General features: G+C 36.5%; 1 protein-coding gene across 1 annotated transcript in view; it reads left to right on the top strand.

Moving 5' to 3' along the window:
* Positions 1-23,461, top strand: part of DHX36 (DEAH-box helicase 36) — a 43,401-nt gene that overhangs the window by 3,925 nt on the left and 16,015 nt on the right. The window contains exons 2-16 of the mRNA XM_061168170.1: positions 833-957; positions 1,718-1,949; positions 3,404-3,442; positions 4,594-4,764; positions 6,505-6,584; positions 7,628-7,702; positions 7,845-8,011; positions 10,123-10,204; positions 14,201-14,341; positions 14,811-14,913; positions 15,300-15,387; positions 17,993-18,048; positions 20,066-20,130; positions 20,856-20,999; positions 23,186-23,303. Coding sequence (XP_061024153.1) covers positions 833-957; positions 1,718-1,949; positions 3,404-3,442; positions 4,594-4,764; positions 6,505-6,584; positions 7,628-7,702; positions 7,845-8,011; positions 10,123-10,204; positions 14,201-14,341; positions 14,811-14,913; positions 15,300-15,387; positions 17,993-18,048; positions 20,066-20,130; positions 20,856-20,999; positions 23,186-23,303 — 1,686 coding nt within the window. The remainder of the gene's footprint in view (positions 1-832; positions 958-1,717; positions 1,950-3,403; positions 3,443-4,593; positions 4,765-6,504; positions 6,585-7,627; positions 7,703-7,844; positions 8,012-10,122; positions 10,205-14,200; positions 14,342-14,810; positions 14,914-15,299; positions 15,388-17,992; positions 18,049-20,065; positions 20,131-20,855; positions 21,000-23,185; positions 23,304-23,461) is intronic.

The following is a 23,461-nucleotide window of genomic DNA, read 5'->3' as shown; positions in this document are numbered from 1 at the left end:
CAATAATTTGGACAACATTGTGAGTCTCCTTTGCCAGGAGTTTACAATTATAAGCTGAAAGAATATTTGAGAATGTCCAGAGCAGGAGGGGAATAATCAAAAAATCAAATACCTTGATAAGTCATGAAACCTAAAACATGTGTCAGAGATTCTTCAGGCAGAAGGTGAGGTAAAGTGAAAAGTGATATAACTGGAAGAAGGTTAGGAAGGAGACAACCTACAGAAAAAGGCTAGATTCAGGTTTGGAATTTCAGCATTCCTGAATTCACTGCCACAGCCTTTGGGGCCTCATTGTGCAGAAAACCTCATTAAAAATAAGTTGCCAAAAAACTTTTCTATATTTTTCAGGGGCTATTTCGTTTCAGAGGCCATTTAGAATCATCTCACCTTCTTGTGAATACAAAATTAATATTACAAGTTGAGAACTTTTTAAGTAAGAATATTTATAATGTAAGAGATTTAAATGCTCATTGCCATCAAAATACTTCTTGCATTTTTTAACTTTTGTTTTTATCAGAACATTTGTGTTTATTAAATTGTATCTTTTAAATTTTAAGATAGGAAAAAAGAAATAACAGTATAATGCAAGGGTAGAAAGAGCACCAAAGTTTTAGTAAAGGACATAAATAATGCTTTCTTCACCAGTTATCTTAGAGCTGATTTTATGGATACATAGTAGAAAAGTGTTTGGAAGGCAAGTGGGGGGTGAGTTTAACTTTCACTTATATGTTTGCTGAACATATGTTGTGTTGCTTTTATTTTTTTTAGTTGTCACATGATTTTGCACGTTTTCCCATGTTGATAAGGGTGCTTTTTCCTTTGCACAAAATAGAGAGCTGTAGTACACATGGACGAACGACGAGAAGAGCAAATTGTGCAGCTGCTACATTCTGTGCAAACGAAGAATGATAAAGACGAAGAAGCACAGATATCCTGGTTTGCTCCCGAAGATCACGGGTAAAACAAAAAGTATTCTTTTAAAAAAACTGAACAGAGTGACACTTGTTTTAGAGCATTTGCTTGCAAAAAATGACAATAAATATTGTCAGACTCTTCTATAAGTGAAATTTAGCCTCAAAGTATTTTTTCTTCTTATGTAGATTGAGCAGGGTTAGTGAAAGATTTAAAAATCTAGGTGGTATCCTTATTCCCACAGAAGAGTTTAATGGTAGGAATAATCTACTTACATAGGAGGCTGATGAAGTTATTATTTATTTTTCTAGCTACCCACCGTTGTATTTCCAAAATTCTCTTGTGGAGGAGATCTGTAAGAAGTTAAATTGCTGTTTTAGGAAATTCATAGAAACTATCATCATCAGGGCAAATTAGAAGTAGTTTTTCTGGGACTGCATAGTATAGCATCCCATTTGTAGCTCAAAAAGGGTAGCAGGAAGAAAATGAAGTTGTGAAATAAAACAAGGCTCAGAAAATTAGGTAAAGTTAAGTCATTGCAATGAAGGAATGACTATTGGGTTGATTTTTATTGTTTTAACTACCACAAGGAATAACTTATCTGTCAGTATCTATTTGTAGGGTGGAAAAAATTAATTTATTATAAGAATCTAAGTATTTTCATATTGTTCTACTAATATTAAAGAATAAGGACTTGATTTTGGTGATTTTGAAATCATTAAACAGCATATTGTTTTATTTTGTTTCAGGGCTTGAGTGGATCTTTATTTAACCTTTATCATTTTTTTTTTTTTTTCCAAAATAGATACGGTACTGAAGCTCCTGCTGAAAACAAACCAAATTCAGTAAAGAAAGTTGAACATCAGGAAAAAAAAAAGATAAATCAAGAAAAGAGGCCATTTAGAATCAGGGACAAATACATTGACCGTGATTCTGAATATCTCTTTCAAGAAAATGAACCAGATGCAATTCTAGACCAACAATTATTGGAAGATTTACAAAAGAAAAAAACTGACCTTCGGTATATTGAAATGCAGGTAATGGAAAGAAAAGATTTTTACTTGTCATCTCTTCTGACACTTGATAAAAATATATTTATGGTTAGAGGTAGCTGCCTGATAATCTAGATGAGTGAGATTTCTCAACAAGCCATCCTCTGAGAATCTCCCCACCCCCACCCTATTCCTCCCTCAGACTCCGGCCTGGTCCATAGTATAGAAAAGTAGTGAGAATGGAATTACACATAAAGAGCCTGTCTCACAGTTTATATGATGAAGAGAAGAAATATTTAAGAAATGGGTAGTGCAAATGAAAAAAAAAATCACTCTTTAAGTTTAATATTTCTAGACTATTTTAGTGAGATGTCATAAGAGACAGGGTGGTTAGAATTGTAAAGTTGTTTTCTTCTGGAACATCTAATCCACTCTTTCCTTCTACAGATGTTAAAATTAAATCCCTCAAAAGTCATATGATGTGCTTACGCCACTGACACTTTAAAGACAGAACTGTGGCAGCTGAGTTCTCTTTTGAAGTTTTTTCAGTATTTTCTTTTCCTGGTCAAGGTCCCTCCTGCTAAAACATAAAATTGAATGATTTGTGGATGTTCTAGAGATAGATGTAATAAAATATTCACTTTTTTTTTTTTTTAAGAGAAAATAGGGAATTCTGGGAGCCATGTCTTTAATGTGCAGATATGTACTGCCATTTTTGAGAAGGGCAGATCATTGTATCTCCTGTAGGAAAGAAAGGATCTTTTGGCTCAGTGAAGGTTGACTATCCTTCTTTAAACAGATCAGCTGAGGTTGTCTAGGGACCAAATGCTGTAGCTCTTTGATGCGTTTTGAGTTAAAATATGTATTAGGGACAGAGAAGATTTCAAGATGAAGTTATTGAGAATATTTTACCTGAGAGCTGAACTGCTTGTATAACCTTAGGAATACAGTTAGCTGCCATCTTTGCTTTGTATGGAGGAAAGAACTCAGATATTATTGAAGATGAGCAATTGATCTAGTGCAGAGAAAGTCAGTAGAAGAAACGGTTGGTCTTCCTTTCGGTCAGGCGTGTTGTAAATGCTTCCTGTGTACCACGTCATTTAAACCTCTTGGCAGCCCTCTGCAGGATGTTACGTTCGCTGTTTCACGGGAGGAGAGAGAATCTTAGGTCAGTGACCCACCTGTGCTTGCACACATAGTACCAGAACCAGGTTTAAAATTTAAATGTTTTCAGGAGCTCAGCTTTTTTCATCCTTGGTAATATGCAATATATTTTTTCCTTTAAGTTATAATTTTTTTCATAAACATTTTTCCACTTGCTTGATGCCTATCATTGTGCTATTTTTCAAGGTAAGTCTTGACACCTCACATAAGGTATGTGGTAATAAAAAATACTTTTGGACTCTTAATATGTTTATGATATATTTTATTTACCAGGATTATAATTTGATTACATTTCTCTTGTAAAAAATTAAGAAAAAATTTTTTTATAATTTCAGCACTTCAGGGAAAAGCTGCCGTCCTATGGAATGCAAAAGGTAAAATTTATATAACTATTTAATATGATCTGCAAAATGCTTAAATACATTTCTTTTAAGCTCCGAATCAAGAAGAAATATAAATGAAATTTTTCCTAAAGGATAGTCTTGGAAGTTCATTTTATTCTTTTGAATTGTTGAAAGACCAAAAAAAAAAATTTCTGAAGTTTTACTGAAAATTTTTTTATGTCCATGATAGAGTTTAAAAATAGAATTTTCACTTGTTAGTTTATGTTTCCTCATACAGTCACCCTATATAGAATAATATAGTCACCCATCCTTCCCTGACCTCTCAGCCTTCTTTTGTTTTGACTTTACTTTTTTAAGGACAGTCTGTTTTGGTCACTGTGTACCTCTTTTTCAGAACAGTGCTTTACATTCTATAGACCCCTAGTAAATACCTTTTGAATGAATGAATCATGGTCTGCTTCTAAGTATTTCTAGCTGTTACTTTGTTGGAATTTGTTCTGATATATATGAGGTATTGATAAATTTTTAAATGGTGAGTTTTCAAGTTAGACTGTTTGATAGATTAAAAGTAACTCCTAATACCCTTTTGAAGTAGCGGTGGGATGGTTTTGTCAGTACTACTAATTTGAAAATATTCATGTTTATAAGAAGATCTTTCCTGAGTAGGCAGTTTTACAGATAGTACCTGAATTTTAGCCATTTGATGTAGTTATTTAAAACTTGGCTCTGTTTTAATTATTTAAAAGGGAATAGTCTTAAATTATACTCTTCTTTGTTCTCAAAACAGTATACAAAACTTGTCCTGCAGACGAAACCATATTTTTTATTTATAACATAGATCCTTGATGTTCTGAGTAGTTTTTTAAGGGGATTAGCCTTATATTCAATAGACCCACATGTCAACATTAATCAGTGTTAATTCTCCCATGAATTTATAAGCTGTCTCCTTTTGCTTGTGTGCTTTTCTCTGACAGCCGTGGCTCTGCTTTTAAAATTTGGTGCCTCATCTCTTGAAAGCTGGTAGATCCAGATACCCAAACTGCCAGCATTGCATATAACAGAATTTTCAAGTATTAATATGCTTATTAAAAACAATTAACCTTCAGTTCGGTAAGATTCGGGTAACTTTTCAGACTTAGTTAACATGTGATGTCTTTCACTTTTTTCTCCTTTTGAAATAGGAATTGGTAAATATGATTGATAATCATCAGGTAACAGTGATAAGTGGTGAAACCGGTTGTGGAAAAACCACTCAAGTTACTCAGTTCATTTTGGATAACTACATTGAAAGAGGAAAAGGATCTGCTTGTAGGATAGTTTGTACTCAGCCAAGAAGAATTAGTGCCATTTCAGTAAGTAATCTCTCACTTGTTAAAATTCCCAACTTTTTTTTTTCTTCATTCTTCTATGTAGTCTTGCTAGAAATTACTGATTTTGAGTGTTGGGGTGATTCTTAATTAGGTTTAGGATATGTTGCTATGAAAGCAAGTATTTGGTAGTAAACACCAAGAAATTGAATGACCTCTCTCTTATTGATAAGATGTTTAGGAGTTCAAGATAAATTGCAAATCCAGGCAATTTTCTATAAAACTAAATGAAAAGCTGATAATATTTATAGAATTGATTATGAGCTTCAAATAATCTCTATCATTAGATACTTTACATTTTACTCCTTGATTCATTTAATACTGTTTTCAGCTCTTTTTTTCAGTGTATAGGTACTGAATGACAGCAGTATTTCTGATTTTTTAGTGCAATTCAGTATTGGGGAATTAGTCACAGAAAAATAAGGTGTGTGGAGTTTATTTTGAAACAGGTATTAACTGCATGTTTGTTATAGATAACGTTTTTTGTTTGTGTTTAGTCAGATGACCTAGTTAAATATGAGTTGTATGTTCTGTAGAGATGTTTGGGGTCTTTCAACATCAGGTGGACAGTACGTTTACTTCAGTGTTAGGTAACTCTGTGTAAATTTAGATTATGAAGCTTTCCAGTTGTATTTGATTTTATGATAGTGTTATTTATTACATCTCTAAGTCATTTTATACAGAGTCTGTGGTCAGGAACTGCATTACCAATTACAGCAACGTTTTGTAGAAATTACAGTATACGGTTAAGTTACAGTTCCTAAGAGATAACTGTCTTAAAAAAGTAAACCTGCCGTGTCTGTGGGAGGATAATATTCCTGGAAGTGGCATAAGTTCACAGAATGGTGAAAAATAAGCCACTTTTATTGTGACACTATTATATAGCTAGATTTTGGTTAGAAGTCTAATTTTATCATTTTCACTAAAACATGACTGTCAGTTCCTTCACTCAGTCGTGTCTGACACTACGACCACATGGACTGCAGCATGCCACTATAAATTGACAGTAAGGAGAAATGTCAATTAGGTTATTTTGTTGCTTTTTCCCCCCCCCCCAAGATCTGTTGGTATTTAAATGGGCAGTTTAATCAACAGTATAAAGTGACGTAATGGTCTGAGTTAATGTATACAGGATATGATGATTGGGAAATTTTACTTCTGAAGTATTATTTCTTAAAAGCTAATTGTCATTTTCTATTTCTAACCACATAAATCACTGCTCTGTCACTAAATGACTGTTGGTTACTTTCAATATTGCACAAATCAGTATTAGTTTATAGGATTTCATCTGTCCAGAGCTTATCTTTAGCAGTCATAACTCTAAGAAGTTAACTAAGAGTTAAGAATTAAGCCTGCCAATCTACAAAAAAGAATCAGATAAGAAAAAGTATCAAGTATATAGTTACTCTCAAGTTATATTCAACCTTTATGAGTTTAGATTAAAATTTCCAACTGTTTTTAAGACAAAGAGAGGACTTATAGAAAGTTGCTTTGGAAATAGTTAGGAGGGAGAATTTCAGAGGAAATGAAAAGTAAGCATAAGCAGGTAGTCTTCAGCTCTTAAAAGACACAGTCTTAGATACCTCAGATTTTAATATGTTTCTCTTATTTTAACTCTTGAAAATCTAATGAGTAGTGTTTCAACAACTCCAGATTTTCAGACATTTAGGATATTTACTCTAAAGGAAATGTTTTCTTTGTAACTGTATTTTATTTTAATTAAAGGTTGCAGAGAGAGTGGCTGCAGAAAGGGCAGAATCTTGTGGCAGTGGTAATAGTACTGGATACCAAATTCGGCTCCAGAGGTAAAGAGTGTTCATTTGTTTTGTTTTTGGCCGTGCCAGGCAGCTTGTGAGACTTTAGTTCACTGACCAGGGATTGAACCCAGGCCCTCAGCAGTGAAAGGGCTGAGTCCTAATCAGTGGACCGCCAGAGAATTTGCAAGAATATTCACTTCTTGTTTACAGGTAGATTTTAGTGAAACTTCAAAGTTATCAGAGATTTAAAAAAAAAAAAGATTTTCCCCCAAATTTTTATGCTGGTTATTGTTTTTAGAATTAACATTTGCAGTAACTGCAACATAGGCTTGCAACCCACAAAATCTTTTTTTTTTTAATCCAAATTCAGATTTGAATTACCATTTTAAGATGTCTTTTGATCCCTGGGTTGGGAAGATCTCCTAGAACAGGGAATGGCTACCCACTCAGTGTCCTTGCCTGGAAAACTCCGTGGACAGAGGAGCCTGGCAGGCTACAGTCCATGGGGATCTCAAGGAGCCGGACACGACTGAGCAACTAACACTTTCACTTCACTTTTTTTTCGCTTTAAGATGTCTTTTACACCAGGAAATGTTCAGAAGGATAACATTTTTCCTGGCTGTGTTAGTGGACCATCACTCGCCTAAAGGAGTGGCCTCCTATACGTTTTGGTGCCACCACGCAGCCTCTGACCACCTTAGCTTAGTTTGTATCTTAACCCCCATCCCCCTCCACTGTATTTTTGTAGTCCTCTGCAGCTCAAGATACTGTCTATCTTTTTAAATGAACTGATTTTCCAGTCACTAAACTGAAGTTGAGTTTCCTAAATATTTGGTCTTTTTCTGAACGGTAGGTCTTGTAGAGAAATCAGTAACATTGTATTTATAACAAAAATAATGTATAATGAACTTGAAGCTAGTATTTCTCATTACTGTGCTGTAAGAGTTCAGGTAACTAAAAAATTAAGGATGAAGTTTTTCATTAAAGCCAAAAGCATTTTTTAAATTGAAGATATTCTCTTAAACGTTTGTGGTATTTAATAGTTCATTAGTAAAGAAAACCAAGAATTAATTCATGTCTTTTATTCACAGTCGGTTGCCAAGGAAACAAGGTTCTATCTTATATTGTACAACAGGAATCATCCTTCAGTGGCTTCAGTCAGACCCGTGAGTATGTTTCAACGCAGGACATCTAGTTAAACATCATCAAAAGATGTCATTATTACATTGGATTTTATTATTATGTAAAAGTAAAATGGTTCTGTTTTTCATTTTGTGCCAAGTAGCAAACTTTATGCTTCTGTTGTAGCCATCTGTCCAGTGTTAGCCATATTGTGCTTGATGAAATCCATGAGAGAAATCTACAGTCAGATGTTTTAATGACTGTTGTTAAAGATCTTCTCAGTTTTCGATCTGACCTGAAAGTAGTATTGATGAGTGCAACATTGAATGCTGAGAAATTTTCTGAATATTTTGGTGAGTAGAATTTATGATTGTTACATTATAGAGTTATCACAAAACCACTGAGTTTAGAAGCAGTTTTTTAAAAAATGTATTCAGATGTTTAGTGATGCAAGTAGTCAATGTTTAGCAATGCATTATATTTGAGTATTCATCTACCCTCTGCTGCTAAGTCACTTCAGTTGTGTCCGACTCTGTGCGACCCCATAGATGGCAGCCCACCAGGCTCCTCCGTCCCCGGGATTCTCCAGGCAAGAGTACTGGAGTGGGTTGTCATTCCCTTCTCCAATCTACCCTCTAGTAGTTTTTAAAATATTATTTGTTTTTGACTGTGTTGTGTCTATTGCTGCACGGGCTTTTCTGTAGCAGGGGCTACTCTCTAGTTGCGGTGCGAAGGCTTCTCATTGCAGTAGCTTCACGTTGCAGAACACAGGCTCTAGGTCCTCAGGCTTAAATAGTTAGAGTATATGAGCTCAGTAGTTGTGGCACATGAACTGCTCCAGAAGCATGTGCTGCTGCTGCTGCTGCTAAATCACTTTAGTCATGTCCGACTCTGTGCAGCCTCACAGACGGCAGCCCACCAGGCTCCTCCGTCCATGGGATTTTCCAGGCAAACCCACTGGAGTGGGTTGCCGTTGCCTTCTCCGCCAGAAGCATGTGGGATCCTCCCATACCAGGATTGAACCCATGTCTTCTGCATTGGCAGGCAGATTCTTTACCACTGAACTCCCAGGGAAGCCCTCTCCAGTAGTTTTTTAAATGGTGGCATCATCTCTGGTCTTGTAGTGAAGAGATGTAGCCTCTTGGTGCTACCACCAGATAATTAAGGTGACATTAATGAAGTCAAACCACAGATATGAAAATTTTATTTACTTTTTTTGATAATCTTCTGTAGCTTTTATGTACTATCTCAGGCTACAGTGGCAGTTTGCTAATAACAGTGGTAACTAGCGATAACTGTGATATCGGTGATAACTGGAATACCTTCAGCTTGCTGGGTGCTGTATTTGGCCTGTCTTCATTCATGCTCTTTGATACCTCGTGAAGTAGGTGCTGTTATTCTCGTTGTTACAAATGGAAAACAACCTCAGAATAGTTAAGTAGCTTACCCAAGGTTGCATAATTAACAGAGGGTCAGGATGATTTGAAACTAAGTTTGAGGGAATTCCCTGGGAGTCCAGTGGTTAGGACTTAGTGCTGTCACTGCTGGGGCCTGGGTTCGATCCCTGGTCAGGGAACTAGGATCCCACAGGCTGCACGGAGTAACCAAGAAATAAAAGAGAACCTACATTTGGGTAGCTGCAGAGTACATTCTTTTAAAATTATGCCTCACTGTCTCTACTGCTTAAATTGTTTGGGGAAGGAGGAGAAATGGGAGGATGTTCAAATGGAATAGCACTGTATTTAATGTGTGTGTAATCAGCCCGGTTGACCCTCAGAGCCTTCCTTTTTGTCTCTGTCTCAGTCCTTTTGATGAGAAATCCAGAGCTGACACTGTGTAAACGTACGCAGGTCAGAGGCATAAGTGTCCTCAGAGCTGTGGTGCCGCTTCAGTTACCTCCCTTTGTGCTGGAGCTTTGGCCTTTGTTTATGGGCAACATGGTTTATTTTGTTTGGTACAGAACCTAAATAACATTTAAGTAACAGTACTGAGAGATTTCTTTTTTAACTAGTGATTCTAAAATAGTAAGCAGTAGTTTAATAGTTCGTTAGTTCTTGCTGTAACTACTCCTTTCTTTCCCTAATTCTAGATGCCACAGAGGTCATGTTCCTTATGTAGATTTCACTAAAACTTAGGTTCTCATGGCACCATCTTGGCTGATGATGAAGAGAAACAGACTTAATAGGTCCTGAATCCAACTTACAATATGCTTTTTTTTTTTTTTTGGTATTCTGGGTTACTTTGTAGAACTGTAAGGTGTGTATACAGTTTGGTAACAGTAAATTGCTACTGAATGAAGACTAAACTGTTGTTTTTATTAAGTGAGATATGGAGAAATAAGGTATTGCTGTATAAGTTTCAGGACCCTTTTCTGAAGTTAAAACTAATGTAGTCATTGTCCTATTTACAGTTGATTTTTTTTTTAACATTTGAATACAGATTTATGTTTTATCTACCATAATAGGTAACTGTCCAATGATACATATACCTGGCTTTACTTTTCCGGTTGTGGAGTATCTTTTGGAAGATATAATTGAAAAAATAAGGTAAGTAAATATTAGAAAGTAAAAGATTAAAAGTACTAATATACTAAAGTACTTTATACTTTATACTTTAGTATATTAGTATCACCATTTTGTCAAACTTTAGTCTAAGAAGCTCATCCTTAACTATTTCTTTCTAAAACATTGTTTTTCTTTAAATCAGGGATTCCCAAAGTTGGTTGCACATTGAAATCACCTGGAGTCTTTGAAAATCCACATTGACACTCATACCATATTATATTGCAGAACCTGGGCTGGAGCCACATATCAGTATTGTCTAAAGACTCTTGGGCAGAAAAGTTTGGGAATCTCTGTCTTTAGTGTTGAACTTCTCTTCTGATTCTCCTGCCTGGTATTCATTCTCCTTTGCTGGCCTCCGTTTCCTACCCTTTAAATACGATATTCCCCTAGAGTTCTCACCTTAGATGTTTCTCAGCCTTTTATGATTTTACTGTGCAATCCTATTTCCATGACCATAGTTCCTAATTTTCAGAACTATTTTCCTATAGCTTTCAGAACTATGGTTTCAAGACTGAATTCTTCCTGAATTCTAAGCTTATCTAAATCTATACTCAGCAGCATTCCAGTGTCACAGATTTATTGAACCTTACATTTTTCAAACAAAAATCGTCATCTTATATTTGATTCCCACTGTGCTTCCACCAAAAAAATTAAAATAATCTGTGTGGCTTAGTATGCTTTATAATGGTTGCTCCTGTTGTCCTCCACCCGGTTGTTTAAACTCTAAATCAAAGTAGCTGGTGTTTCAAGCAGTTACGTTCTAGGATACATTAACTGCTTTACATGCTCAGTAACCAAAGTATTGTAAGTCATTCTGTATCCCGTCCCACTTTCCCCCATGAAAACCCTGAGAGCTTTCTCCTTGAACATACCTTCTCGTTTCTGTTTCTTCTACTTAAGGTCTTTATTATCTCTCCTATGTTAGTGTAAGAGTTTCTCTGTGGGCACTGTGGTCTTCACTCTCACAGATGCTAACCATCTGTTTTCCCCAAAACTGCTCATGTGAACTTTCTTCCCTAGGGTATACCTGTTGAGATTTCTCTTTGAAAAACTAGCTGAAGACTTTTTGTTGGTTTGTCTTGGCCTAGAGTGGAGCACCTCAGCTGGTATGCCCAAGTTACAGTCCTGTTCACGCTGGCCTTTAGCTGCTAGCAGGTTTCTCGAGGAGCCATCAGAATTACCTTAGTATCACTTTATGAGAGAGGGCTGAAGGCACAGACCCACAGAATCAGGGTCCACCTTCTTAGCCTGTCACCCCAAGGCTCTTTACAGTCTGGCCCTGTCTGTCCAGTGGCATACATTCCTCATGCCGCTTCTCTTAGGCACTGTCTCTTCTATGCCAGCTTGTGCCCTTTCTTTCATGACTATGCTTTGTTACATGCTGTTTCCTCCTTTCAGTTACATTTGCCACCTTCTCCCCTTTTCATCTGTAAACTATTAGGTAAGAACAAATCCCTGCCCTTTCAGCATTCTCTGATACCTCTCACAGTGAGTTACCTTCTCAGCAAGACTGCCAGAGCACTTTTATCATATCTCTTGTACCACTTACCTTATTGCCATGTAATGTATCTTTTTATATATGTCTCTTGCACTAGATTTCAAATTTTCAAAGTGGAAGATTTTGTCCTATGGATCTTTGTAACTAGTACATAGCACAGTACCTGGCCTATAGTAAACATCTGAAAACTAAATGGACAGATGTAGAAACATTTATGCTGAGATTTTTCAAGACCCCACAGCTTACTTGTTAAAGGAGAAAACCAGAAAGTGATAGTGGGAAGGTGAGAACAAAGATCCTACTGCATACTTTACATGGAGAAAAGTCAGCTGAATTTTGAATGGACATTTATATGACATATTTTTGAAATTTTATGGGTTGCACTGTGCACTAAGATCTGAGAGAAAACAAGGGAATGACTCATTACACAGTTCCGGAGCTTGTGTCTAGATAGGGACACGTACAGGCTGTTACTCTCAAGGAGTATACTCTGGTCATACTCACATGACCAGAGTTTTGGGGAAAATAGATGGCAGCGTTTGTGAGAGTGAAGACCACAGTGCCCACAGAGAAACTCTTACACTAACATGGGAGAGATAATAAGGACCTTAAGTAGAAGAAATAAAAGTGAGACGGTATGTTCAAGGAGAAAGCTCTCAGGGTTTTCATGGGGGAAAGTGGGACGGGACAGAGAATGGCTTACAGTACTTTGGTTACTGTTCTGGGTAAGTGAAGAGTGTGTAAGGCAGGGATAGCCTGGACAACTCAGGAAAGCAGTGAGGTCAGCAGGGCAAGGAGGGAAGTGTGTGTCAGGGAGGAACGCATTAAAGTGAAAGAGGGTATGTTGGTCTTCCATGCTCTGGTTATATCATCAGTGCTCATAAGTTTTTATGCTCTCCCTCCTCAGTTCCACTTTCAACCGTGTGTCCCCGTTTCTTAACCATAGCACATTGACCAGTTGTTTTCTAAGGTAATAACAGGCAGCAGCCTGACAGTAGAAACAAAGATTCAGGGATCAGTAATCTAACATGACATAAAGATGAATTGCTTTCTTAAGGTCTCCAGAAGGTAGTGAATGTACACGGAATTGTAGTTAAGGGGTGTCTCTTGAAGCGCAACAGGCGGTATCTGTGCGCTTGTTCTGTAGCCAGCGAAAGAGGGGAGGTGAAGTAGGGTGGTCATTGGATAGAAGTTTTCAGCAGAGGCCCCAGCTATTCCTTTTCCAGAGGAAGAGCTGCTCTGCAGAGAAGTAGGAAAGAAAATAGGTGAGATATTATGCTGGGTTGTGATTGGGTCCTTGGGGAGGGGGCTGAAGGTTACCTCTGGTCCTATAATTGCTGGGCAGGGAGCCAGCTGTGGGTCCATCCTGCTGACTAGATTAATCTCTGTCTCAGGTTGCCCTACCTCATGCTGGCGCCTCTATATGTATCGAAGACTTAGGGGAGTCCTGGGTCACAGGTACTGAATAGGGAAGGGGATTGATGAACTCTTTGGGGTGTCTGCTATGTGTCAGGCACTGTGCTTTATCCCTTTATCCCTTCTTTTTCATTCTCATGTCAGTACTTAAAAGAGTATTAATCTCTCAAATAAGAAAACTCAAAGCCAGAGGCTTATACCTTGTCCAAGGTCACATAGCTAGTCAGTGGCAGAGCACGGACGTCAGTCCCATCTGTCTGACTCAACAAAGCCCATGCTTCACACCCCCCATTCTGTCTAGATGCTCTCATCTAGGTGAGCTCCGAGGGGCTTTGCGGTTAAAGAATAGGTTTATCTTTCTTTGTCTCTCTCCACTCCCATGCCTCTCACACCTCACTTATGGTAGGTGACATGCAGTGCAGCATGGTGAAGTCAGAGCGTAGCGCTGGACTGACTTGTAAGCCCTCTGAATGCTGATTCTGGCTCTGCCATTGTCTATGTCTGAGACTGAGCAGAACTAAATAGTTCCTCAAGCATGAGTCTCCGGATCTACAGACCATGTTATAACTACACTGTCTGAATTTCCTGGGGCACTAAATAAAATTGCTGGATGAGCAGACCCCAGCCAGACCTACTGTATTCACATCACAAGATATAGGATTGAGGAATCTGTTTTATAAACTCCCCAGGGAATTATTTGTGCCCACGTTTAGAAACCTCCTATATTCAAAATCTGAGTCTTCTAGGCAATTGTTAACTATTATTTTGAACCTATATTAATGTTGACTTTTGATATAAAAGTAAATTCAAACTTACAGATTGTAGTTACTCTACCACTTAAATTTTTATTGCTGAAGATAATCTAGAGCTTTTACATATTTTGATAATGATTTTAATCTAAAATGTTATGTGTTCATATTTGTAAATAAATTTAACTAGCATTTACTAGAAAGTATCGTGAAGATGTTCTTTAAAATTTCTTTTTAGAATCCTAAAAAGTCAGAGATATTAGTGAAAACCAATTTTAAATAAAGTGGAGCTATTTAAGAGTATTTTTATTTTAGATATGTTCCAGAACAAAAAGAACACAGATCCCAGTTTAAGAAAGGTTTCATGCAAGGGCATGTGAATAGACAAGAAAAAGAAGAAAAAGAAGCGATCTATAAAGAACGCTGGCCAGGTTATCTAAGGGAATTGAGACAAAGGTAAGTCTGTTTTTGTTTGAAAGTGAGAACATAGTAGCTGAATGACTAAAACAAGATGTAGGTTTGTCTTGACTTTGTATGTATTTAAGGGTAGCATTGTTGTTTAGTCACTGCAGTGGAGTCCAGCTCTTGTTATTTAGTCACTAAATGTAGCCTGCTAGGCCTTTCTGTCCGTGAGGTTTCCCAGGCAAGAATACTGGAGTGTCATCTACATTGGCAGGCGGGTTTTTTACTGCTGAGCCACCAGAGAAGCCCTGAGGATAACATTTTGAGTCTCATATTCTAGCTGGATACTTTACTGATTTGACTTGTAAACATTATCATAATCTCAATATTTCTTTTTTTTTTAATATTTCTTTTTATTTATTATGTTTTCCCATTTGCAGATTGAGTTACTTTTAAAATTTTATGGTAAGTTAAACGTCAGGAAACTGTCAAGTATTTCATGACCTCATATTTGACTTGATAGGTATTCTGCAAGCACTGTAGATGTTGTAGAAATGATGGATGATGAAAAAGTTGATCTGAATTTGATTGCTGCCCTTATTCGATACATTGTTTTGGAAGAAGAGGTTAGTTTTGTTTTTCTTTAATTTTCAAAAGTGAAACATTTCAATTTCATGTCAAGGACTTGAAAAAATATTTTTTCTTAAATGCTTTTAAAAAAAATAATCTTTGGAAGAAATGGCTTTTGATACCAGGAGCAAGAATTTCAAAATACCAAATGATTTAGCAGTTTGACCTGTTTGAAGAAAAGACTCAACAAATGAAATGTCTGGATTATAAATCCTATTTTTAAAAAGGGAACTTTAGTTCACTTTTTCTTTAGTTATAATTAGTAGCTAAAAGTCGTCTTGAGCTAATATAATTTTAATGAAGACTTAATTGTGCACAGAATTGTACTCTTATTGTATTTTATTATGTGATCCTTCGTAACAGTTATTTCCCCTCTGCATAGGATGGTGCAATATTGGTCTTTCTACCAGGCTGGGACAACATCAGCACGTTACATGATCTCTTGATGTCGCAAGTGATGTTTAAATCAGGTATTTTAGAAATGTATTTTATTGCCATTCTAAGAATGGTACTTGAGTTATGTGTAGCCTGGTTATTTTCTTTCATTTGAGCTTATTAGTCCAAGTTAAGTTTTTTCAAAAGTTGGATTTTTTTTTTCCCCCCCCTAAAGTTCTGGGTCAGAGATAAAGATGGTAGATACATAGTGAAGTTTCTTATTTAGTTTTATGGTGAGACTGTTCTCTTCTCTGCCTAAATTTGCCCAATAAAATTGAGTCTTTGGTACCTGAGGTTTTTGTTTCTTCACTCACTTCTCATTTAGTTGGGCAGAAAAGAAGTTTGAATTTTCCTCTTAAGCCAGTATTTCTCAGCTGTAACTGTACAACAGAGTCACTCATGGCACTTTTAAAATGCAGACCCAGATCACATCCTCATACCAAATATTAGAATGTGACCTGCCAAATGTTAGAATGTGACCTGAATATCTGAAGTTTAAAAAAAAAAATTCTCAGATGTTCTGATTGTTTAATAGGATGTTTTGAAATATGCAACCTCTTATGTTTTAGAGAAATGCTTTGGAACATTTTTCTCCTGTAAAATTAAGTTATAGCTTTTTCCGGAGTCACTGTTAACTTTAGTAAAAATCAAAGCAAATTCCATTTAAGTGTATTTTAAAATAGTTCTGAATATGCTTCCTAGCCTTACTCTGTTGACGTGCTTTGATACATTTTATTTTTTTAAAAACACTGAAAAATATTTTGATCTAATTTTATTGGCTAAAATACTTTTTAAATCCCATCATGGTAATGCCCTCAAATTGTTCACTATAATTAAAATTATTTTCTGTTCTCTCACTGCAAAAATATTTTTGTCTGATTACCATGACTTCTCTATAATGAAATACTACTTTAGGTTTTCCTCATCATTGGTAACTTCTGTATAGAAAAAGTATAGGTTGTGATTAAACTATACAACCATATATATTTTTTTAAAACAGAAATGCTTCTTTGGCTGAACCTTTCAGCTTTGGCCTTTCCTTCCCCCATCATAAACTCTATTATATGATCTACTTTTAGTTTTAAAAATGTGTGTGTGTATGTATTTTCCAAGAAAATGTAGAGATCATTTTGGAGGAAGTAGGGAAAGGGTGTGATATTAAAGATTATTATAATTGACTCCATTAGCTTCCTGATTTAATTATACTCAGGGATGGAAGTATTATAGTTCCACCACCAGCTTCAGTTCAGTTCAGTCATGTCTGACTCTTTGCAACCCCATGGACTGCAGCATGCCAGCTTCCCTGTCTAAACACCTGGAGCTTGCTCAAACTCACGTCCATCGAGTAGGTGATGCCATCCAACCATATCATCCTCTGTCATCCCCTTCTCCTCCTGCCTTCAATCTTTCTCAGCATCAGGGTCTTTTCTAGTGAGTCAGTTCTTCGCATCAGGTGGCCAAAGTATAACCACCAGCTTAATTTCTTTTAAAGAAAATCTTTCAAAAATTAAACATTCCTAATCTTTATCATCATCTGATAACCCAGTCCATAATCAGATTTTCCCATTTTTTTTCCCCCAAAGTATCTCACAACTAGCTTGCTCAGACTGTAGAAAAAGTCAGACTGATAAGTCGTGTAGTTTTAGAACATCACTCCCATCTTCCCTTCTTTCCCCATGGTGGAAAAGACTAGGTTCTACTTTCTGGAGATGTCTAAATCTTTATAGTATCATTTCATTTGATCATCTTTTAATCCTGTTTTCCTGCCAACTAGAAGTTATATCTGAAGGCTTGATTCAGTTTAATTAACTTGATTGAGTTAAGTCAGAGTGGATGTATTTCATACTGTGTCACAGATAAGTAGTCGAAGGCATTCTTTGTAAAGCACTATTTGACAGCTTTTTACAGTTTAGAAGGGTCATAAAGGCTGTGGGAAACACTGTATCTCCTGAATAACAGCGGTTCTTTTCTTGGAAAATACAACTACCTAGGGTCTTCTGGACATTCTTGTTAGAGATTTAAGTTAGGTTGCACTTTGGTAGCTATGTCTGGCTGAAATTTACCCTTCTGTAACACTCTCTCCTTCCCATTATAGTACTATATCAAACTGACTGTTGACTGATAATCATGAATGGGCTTGAGCAACTTCATTTTGAAACTTAAAACTTCCTATATTCCTAAAAAATTATTATTTTTTAATGTGGGTGACTTTTGGAATATACTACATTTTACCAGTGCTATTTCATTATTTTTAAGTGGATGTGGGAATTTAATAAGTAATTTGCTTTAAAATTTTCTTTGATTAAAGTAGGATTACCCAAAGTCTACAAACGTATTCACCCATATTAAATAAAATCCTTCGATCTTTAGTTAGTGGTGGGAATGGAGTTAATGTTTTGTTTTGTATTTTTTTAATATAATTTGAAAAGGTTGCTACCCACTTTTCAGCATTGTATAAGAATTTAGAATTTGCAGAAAAAATATTAAGAATATAAAATGTATATACTTGGTCTGACTGTACATAGGAATATAAATTAAGAATTAATGTGACTCAGCATCTGAACTTATTGTTCCATGTAATTTTTATGGAATTTTCTGCAGCTTTTTATCTTAAAGTTTAATTTTCTTCTTAATTTTCAGACAAGTTTATTATTATACCTTTACATTCTCTGATGCCTACAGTTAATCAGACACAGGTATGTTGTTAAATTTATCTCTCAAACTGAGACAAGCTTTAAGGACTGCTTATTGTATGTTTTGTTTTCTTTTATTTTTGAAGGCACATTTTAAAATAGTAATCCATACAAAAAATACTTCTTTGAGAACCTTTGCAAATGAGTCTTCAGGGAATGACTGTACAAAAATTTGGATGAGAGAGGGTAATCTACGAATCACATTAGTTTCATCAGCATTAGGGGAACATTTAAAGGTTGCTTTTATCAATAGCTTATTTGGGTTTCCTGAGTAAAATAAAAAGATATGTGAAAACCAATAAAAATAATTCAACCTAGGAGTGAATAATCCATGACATACACAGTTTGATACTGAGATTTTGATTTAACAGAATTAGTACATTTGTAGGCATGAGATATCAATGATGTATTATTCATTATGGTTTTGGATGTTTTGACTTTGTCAGATTCAGAGATCTCTCTAGTTAGAGTGAACAGTGCATTCCCAAAGGAAAGGTGATTTTCTACTGTGTTTACAGGCCCTGGTAGAATGAGATGGATCCATTTTTCCACTCCCTTTGTAAGCAATAATATAGATATTTTTAATTGAGAGCTCTTTGCTGTCTCTGCTGGTGTGATGGTTCTGAGTAAGGCTCAGCTAGCTGGAGTGGGTCCAGTGTGCACGTCTGAGGGAAGAGAAGAGGAAGGAGAGCCCTTGATCCCAAAGACCGAACAGAAGAGTGTCTGGTGTGGGAGTGCTTCCATCGCTCATGCCCTAACTGTGAAGTATTGAGGTTAAAATTTGCTAGAGGATATGTGCCTAGACTGGCAAACATCATTTTCTCTGATTGCCATTTTTATAAATGAGACAAGTTTATGCTGGTTTCTTTTCTTTTTTTTTTTTTTTTTTTGCTTTTCAGCCAAGTGGTGTTTACCATCATGGCGTAGGGTTTATTATGTGAAGGGGATTTTTTTTAAGTCTGTTTCAGTCTCAGTAGCTGGTATACGGAGAAGGCAGTGGCACCCCACTCCAGTACTCTTGTCTGGAAAATCCCATGGACGGAGGAGCCTGGCAGGCCACAGTCCATGGGGTCACTAAAAGTCGGACACGACTGAGCGACTTCACTTTCACTTTTCACTTTATGCATTGGAGAAGGAAATGGCAGCCTACTCCAGTGTTCTTGCCTGGAGAATCCCAGGGACGGGGGAGCCTGGTGGGCTGCCGTCTGTGGGGTCACACAGAGCCGGACACGACTGAAGCGACTCAGCAGCAGCAGCTGGTGTACAGTGGTGTAGCTGGCTGGCGTCCATTCTGGTGACTGGGCATGTGCCTTGTTGGTTGCTGTCATCTGTATGTCTGTGCATGCTCAGTTAATCAGTCGTGACTGACTCTTTGCAACCCCGTGGACTGTAGTCCGCCAGGTTCCTCTGTCCATAGAATTTTCCAGACAAGAACACTGGAGTGGGTTGTCATTTTCTACTCCAGGGGAATCCTCCCACCCCAGGGATCAAACCCTGTATCTCTTGTGTATCCCCCATCAGCAGGTAGATTCTTTACCACTGAGCCACCTGGGAAGCCCTGTTTTTATCTGTATAGTTTTTAAGTAATTCATAATTCTTTACACTTCTGTCCCTCTCCCTTAAAAAGTTTGACAGCACAGTAAAATGTTTGCATTCTGCAGCATTTGTTACAAATTTCTTTAAGTTACCATATTTAAATATCAAATTAATAATTTTGTATACCATTTTGTATAATGTAAATATCTGTACATTAAAATAATCTTTAAATTATAACCTTTCATTTGAAATCTTGTTTGTGATAGGGTTTTGATATCTATGGGAGATTTGGTTTACCAAAAGGGAATTTTGTGATAATGAAGATGATGTATAAGATATAACTGTATCTATAAATATTAGATGCATATGTCAGTGAATGAACAAAATTGCTAAAAGTGAACAGTGCTTGAAGTAATTACTTTAATTGCAAGAATGGATGTATCAGAAATTCACTCTTGGGATTTTGATGTATGTATTCTTGCAGGTGTTTAAGAGAACTCCTCCTGGTGTTCGGAAAATAGTTATCGCTACCAACATTGCAGAGACTAGGTAAAAATTGTTTTTTAAATACGAACTACTAGTGATTACATTTGTTTTGAGCACCATAATAGTTAACATCTTAGTCTTTTTTCTACAAAATACTTTGTGATTTCTTTAAACCTGTTTTAATTTAGTTGCAGTGAACATGGGTTTTTGTTTTTGTTTTTTTTTAAACCTATACTAATGTTTTAGCCTCCTTAGAAATAGGCTTTTAAGTGATTGTTTTAAAGCTTCCCTAAAGAAGCATGGGGACTGAGGTTAGTACTTCTGGTTGGGAGTAGAATTGATAGAATTGATTGATTGGTAATCAGTCTTATATATATATATCTATATATACTCTTTAAAATTATTCCATTGGAGGTACTAATATACCAGTACAGTCATTGCAACAGATGGTTCTGCAGAAGCTGGTGTTAAATCATGGCACTGGAGGGCTCACAGAGCTAGTTACAGAAGTCCTCAGGCAAGCTGTGAAGTTGGACTGAGGGCAGATAGGAATTATAAACATGATCTGTAAAATCGGCCCTGTGTGCTGCTACTAAAGCTGCTGATACCGCCTGTGATGTGGTATCTGATCCCCATTTGTCAATGTGGAAGAGTGGTGAAAATCCTGAACTACTGAAATCAAGTTGATTCAATAAAAAGTGTTTTAAGATCCCTATCTGTAGATCTGGTATAGGCTAATATGCTTTAGATGTGTTTTTAACAATTTTTGTGTATTTGTTTCCAAACAGCATCACCATTGATGATGTAGTGTATGTAATAGATGGAGGGAAAATAAAGGAGACGCACTTTGACACACAGAACAACATCAGCACGATGTCTGCTGAGTGGGTGAGCAAAGCCAACGCCAAGCAGAGGAAAGGCCGAGCTGGAAGGTAAGATCACAGCTTTGAAGCCTTTACAAAAACACCAAAAATTTTGTGTACCAAATTTATTTAAGGAAGTTCCCTTTCATCTTTTTAAAAACTTACTGCAGCATGTTTGTAGATGGGGGAGTCATTTTAATCATAGTTGTTTTGGAAAAACTATGTCAGGTTTTTTATTTTATGATTTTTCTACCTCTAATTCCTCAGTCTGGTTAATTAAAGTTAGTATTCTTTATCTTATTAGCTATATTATCTGTGATTGTGTTTTTTTTTTTTTTAAAACATATTACTAATAATGATTGCTGTTAATAATACTTGAATGTCAGATCATCCTCTAGACACTATACACATTAACTTGCTTAATCCTCCCCACAGTGCTATGAAGTAGGTTATTATCTCTATTTTGAGGGTAAAGAAACTAAGGTATAGAGAGATAAAGTCATCTATCGAAAGTCACACAGCGTTAGAAGTAGCAGAGCCAGGAATTTGAATTTAAGTAGTTTGGTTCCACAGCCTGGGCTCCTAATCACTACACTTCACAGCTGTACTGGTTTTTCACTATGAGTTAACCAAGGAAAGTACTTTTTCCCACTTACGTGATAGCATAAGAAATAAGAATACCTTTTTTTTTTGGTTGCCCATGGTCTTTTTTGTGGTGAGCAAGAGCTGCTCCTCGCTGAAGTGCATGCGCTTCTCATTGCGATGGGGAGCACAAGCTCTAGGCGCACGGGGCTCAGGAATTGTGGCGTGTGGGCTCTAGAGTGCAACCTCAGTGGCTGTGCACGGGCTTAGTTCTTCTGCAGCTTGTGGGATCTTCTTCGACCCGGGGATCGAACCTCTATCCTCTGCATTAGTAGGCAGATCATTATTCACTGTACCACCAGGGAAGTCCAAAACCTCTGTTTTAATGATCGGAGAAAAGATTTGCCTGTAACACAAATAATTGCACTTATTACTTGTTTTAATGCATACTTCAGAGTATTTTACACCATAACTCATGAGTGATAGAATCATGTCTGAAGTTTGAAGAGTTTTTATTTTACCTCTTACATGTAGAAAAAGATTTCCCTTAATTTTTAGATTGTGGCTTAAGTAAGGAAAGAGGAGTTCAAAAAAAATTTGACAGACCATTTATCAGCGTTTTAATAAGTTTATACTAGGTATTTAAAGCTGTGACTCCCTTGTTATAATATTTGCCTATTATTCCAGTATAACTTACTTCAGGTGGTTTATTGGATTATGCAGTTGGTGCTCTTGAGTCATACTCCTGACTTCGTCCAAGAAGTGTACCTTCTACTCTATTAAGAGGGGATAATTTGATTGGGAGCCTAGCAAGATTAGGGTTTCCCCATGCAGACCAATCAGTAAACGTAAAGTATTGCATTTTATAGAATTCTTCATCCCCACTAACCTGCTGAAAGTTAATTGTGGAACTGTAGTGTTTTTGTTGATGTTTTGTCTTTAATTGAAGTATAGCTGGTTTACAGTGTTGTTTTAGTTTCTGGTGTACTGCACAATGATTCAGCTTTTCTATATATATATAGTATTTTAATTCAAATGGAAAATAGTCCCTTGCGGGCTCTGTGATACAAATTTCTTTTAGCAAAGCTAATTAAGATTGATAATTATTTTGAAGGCCAGTGTAAACTGTATTTATTATGTGGTCCTTGGTGGAGATCCTATAGATAATGGGTCCTCTAAGCCACCAGATAAGCCCATCATTCAGATTAGTAGATGCAAATAAGGAAAAAAATGTTTCCAACATCTCTCTGAGAGCTCACTAGATAGCACATACCTAAGAGCTTTTAAAATAATAGAGACGGGCTGGCATAATACAGGGTTTGTTACAGAAGACGCTCACAAGGCCCAAAGAGAGTAACCTGTGTATACTGCTGACTGTGTGTCTACCAGTCTGAAATCTGTAACAGGTAACCAAATTATTGGTAGGAGGGAACCTTGTCTTTTTCAGAACTAGGATTTAGGATTAGTGGATTTAAGCTTATTCAGAACAGATGAGGAAAAGGAATATATGAATAACAATGAAGTAACAAGTAAATTAGTTATGATGTGGCTTGTAAGAAATAGATATTGACTGCTCTCCCTGCCTTTTCTTTTCTCTGGAATTCTAAAAAGTCACTGATAATACTTACCCCCATCCCCCCCACCTTGTTGTTGGTTTTTTTTTCTTTTTAAAGAGTTCAGCCTGGTCATTGCTATCATCTATATAACGGTCTTAGAGCAAGCCTTCTGGATGACTATCAACTGCCAGAAATTTTAAGAACGCCTTTGGAAGAACTTTGTTTACAGATAAAGGTAAATTAAGTGGGAAAATTAAATTAAATAAGGTTCTAGTTTTCCACATGTTTTATAGAGGAAAGTAATATATTAATCTGCCAGAAAGAATTTAGACCACCATTTGTTTTTGTGTTAGTACAGTTTGACCCCTGAGCAGCCTGAGGGTTACACTTGCC

The sequence above is a fragment of the Dama dama genome, chromosome 19 (genome assembly GCF_033118175.1).
Source record: "Dama dama isolate Ldn47 chromosome 19, ASM3311817v1, whole genome shotgun sequence".
NCBI classification, from domain to species: Eukaryota; Metazoa; Chordata; class Mammalia; order Artiodactyla; family Cervidae; genus Dama; species Dama dama.
Note: the sequence above shows the minus strand (reverse complement) of the source record. Positions and strands in the feature narration are given on the sequence as shown.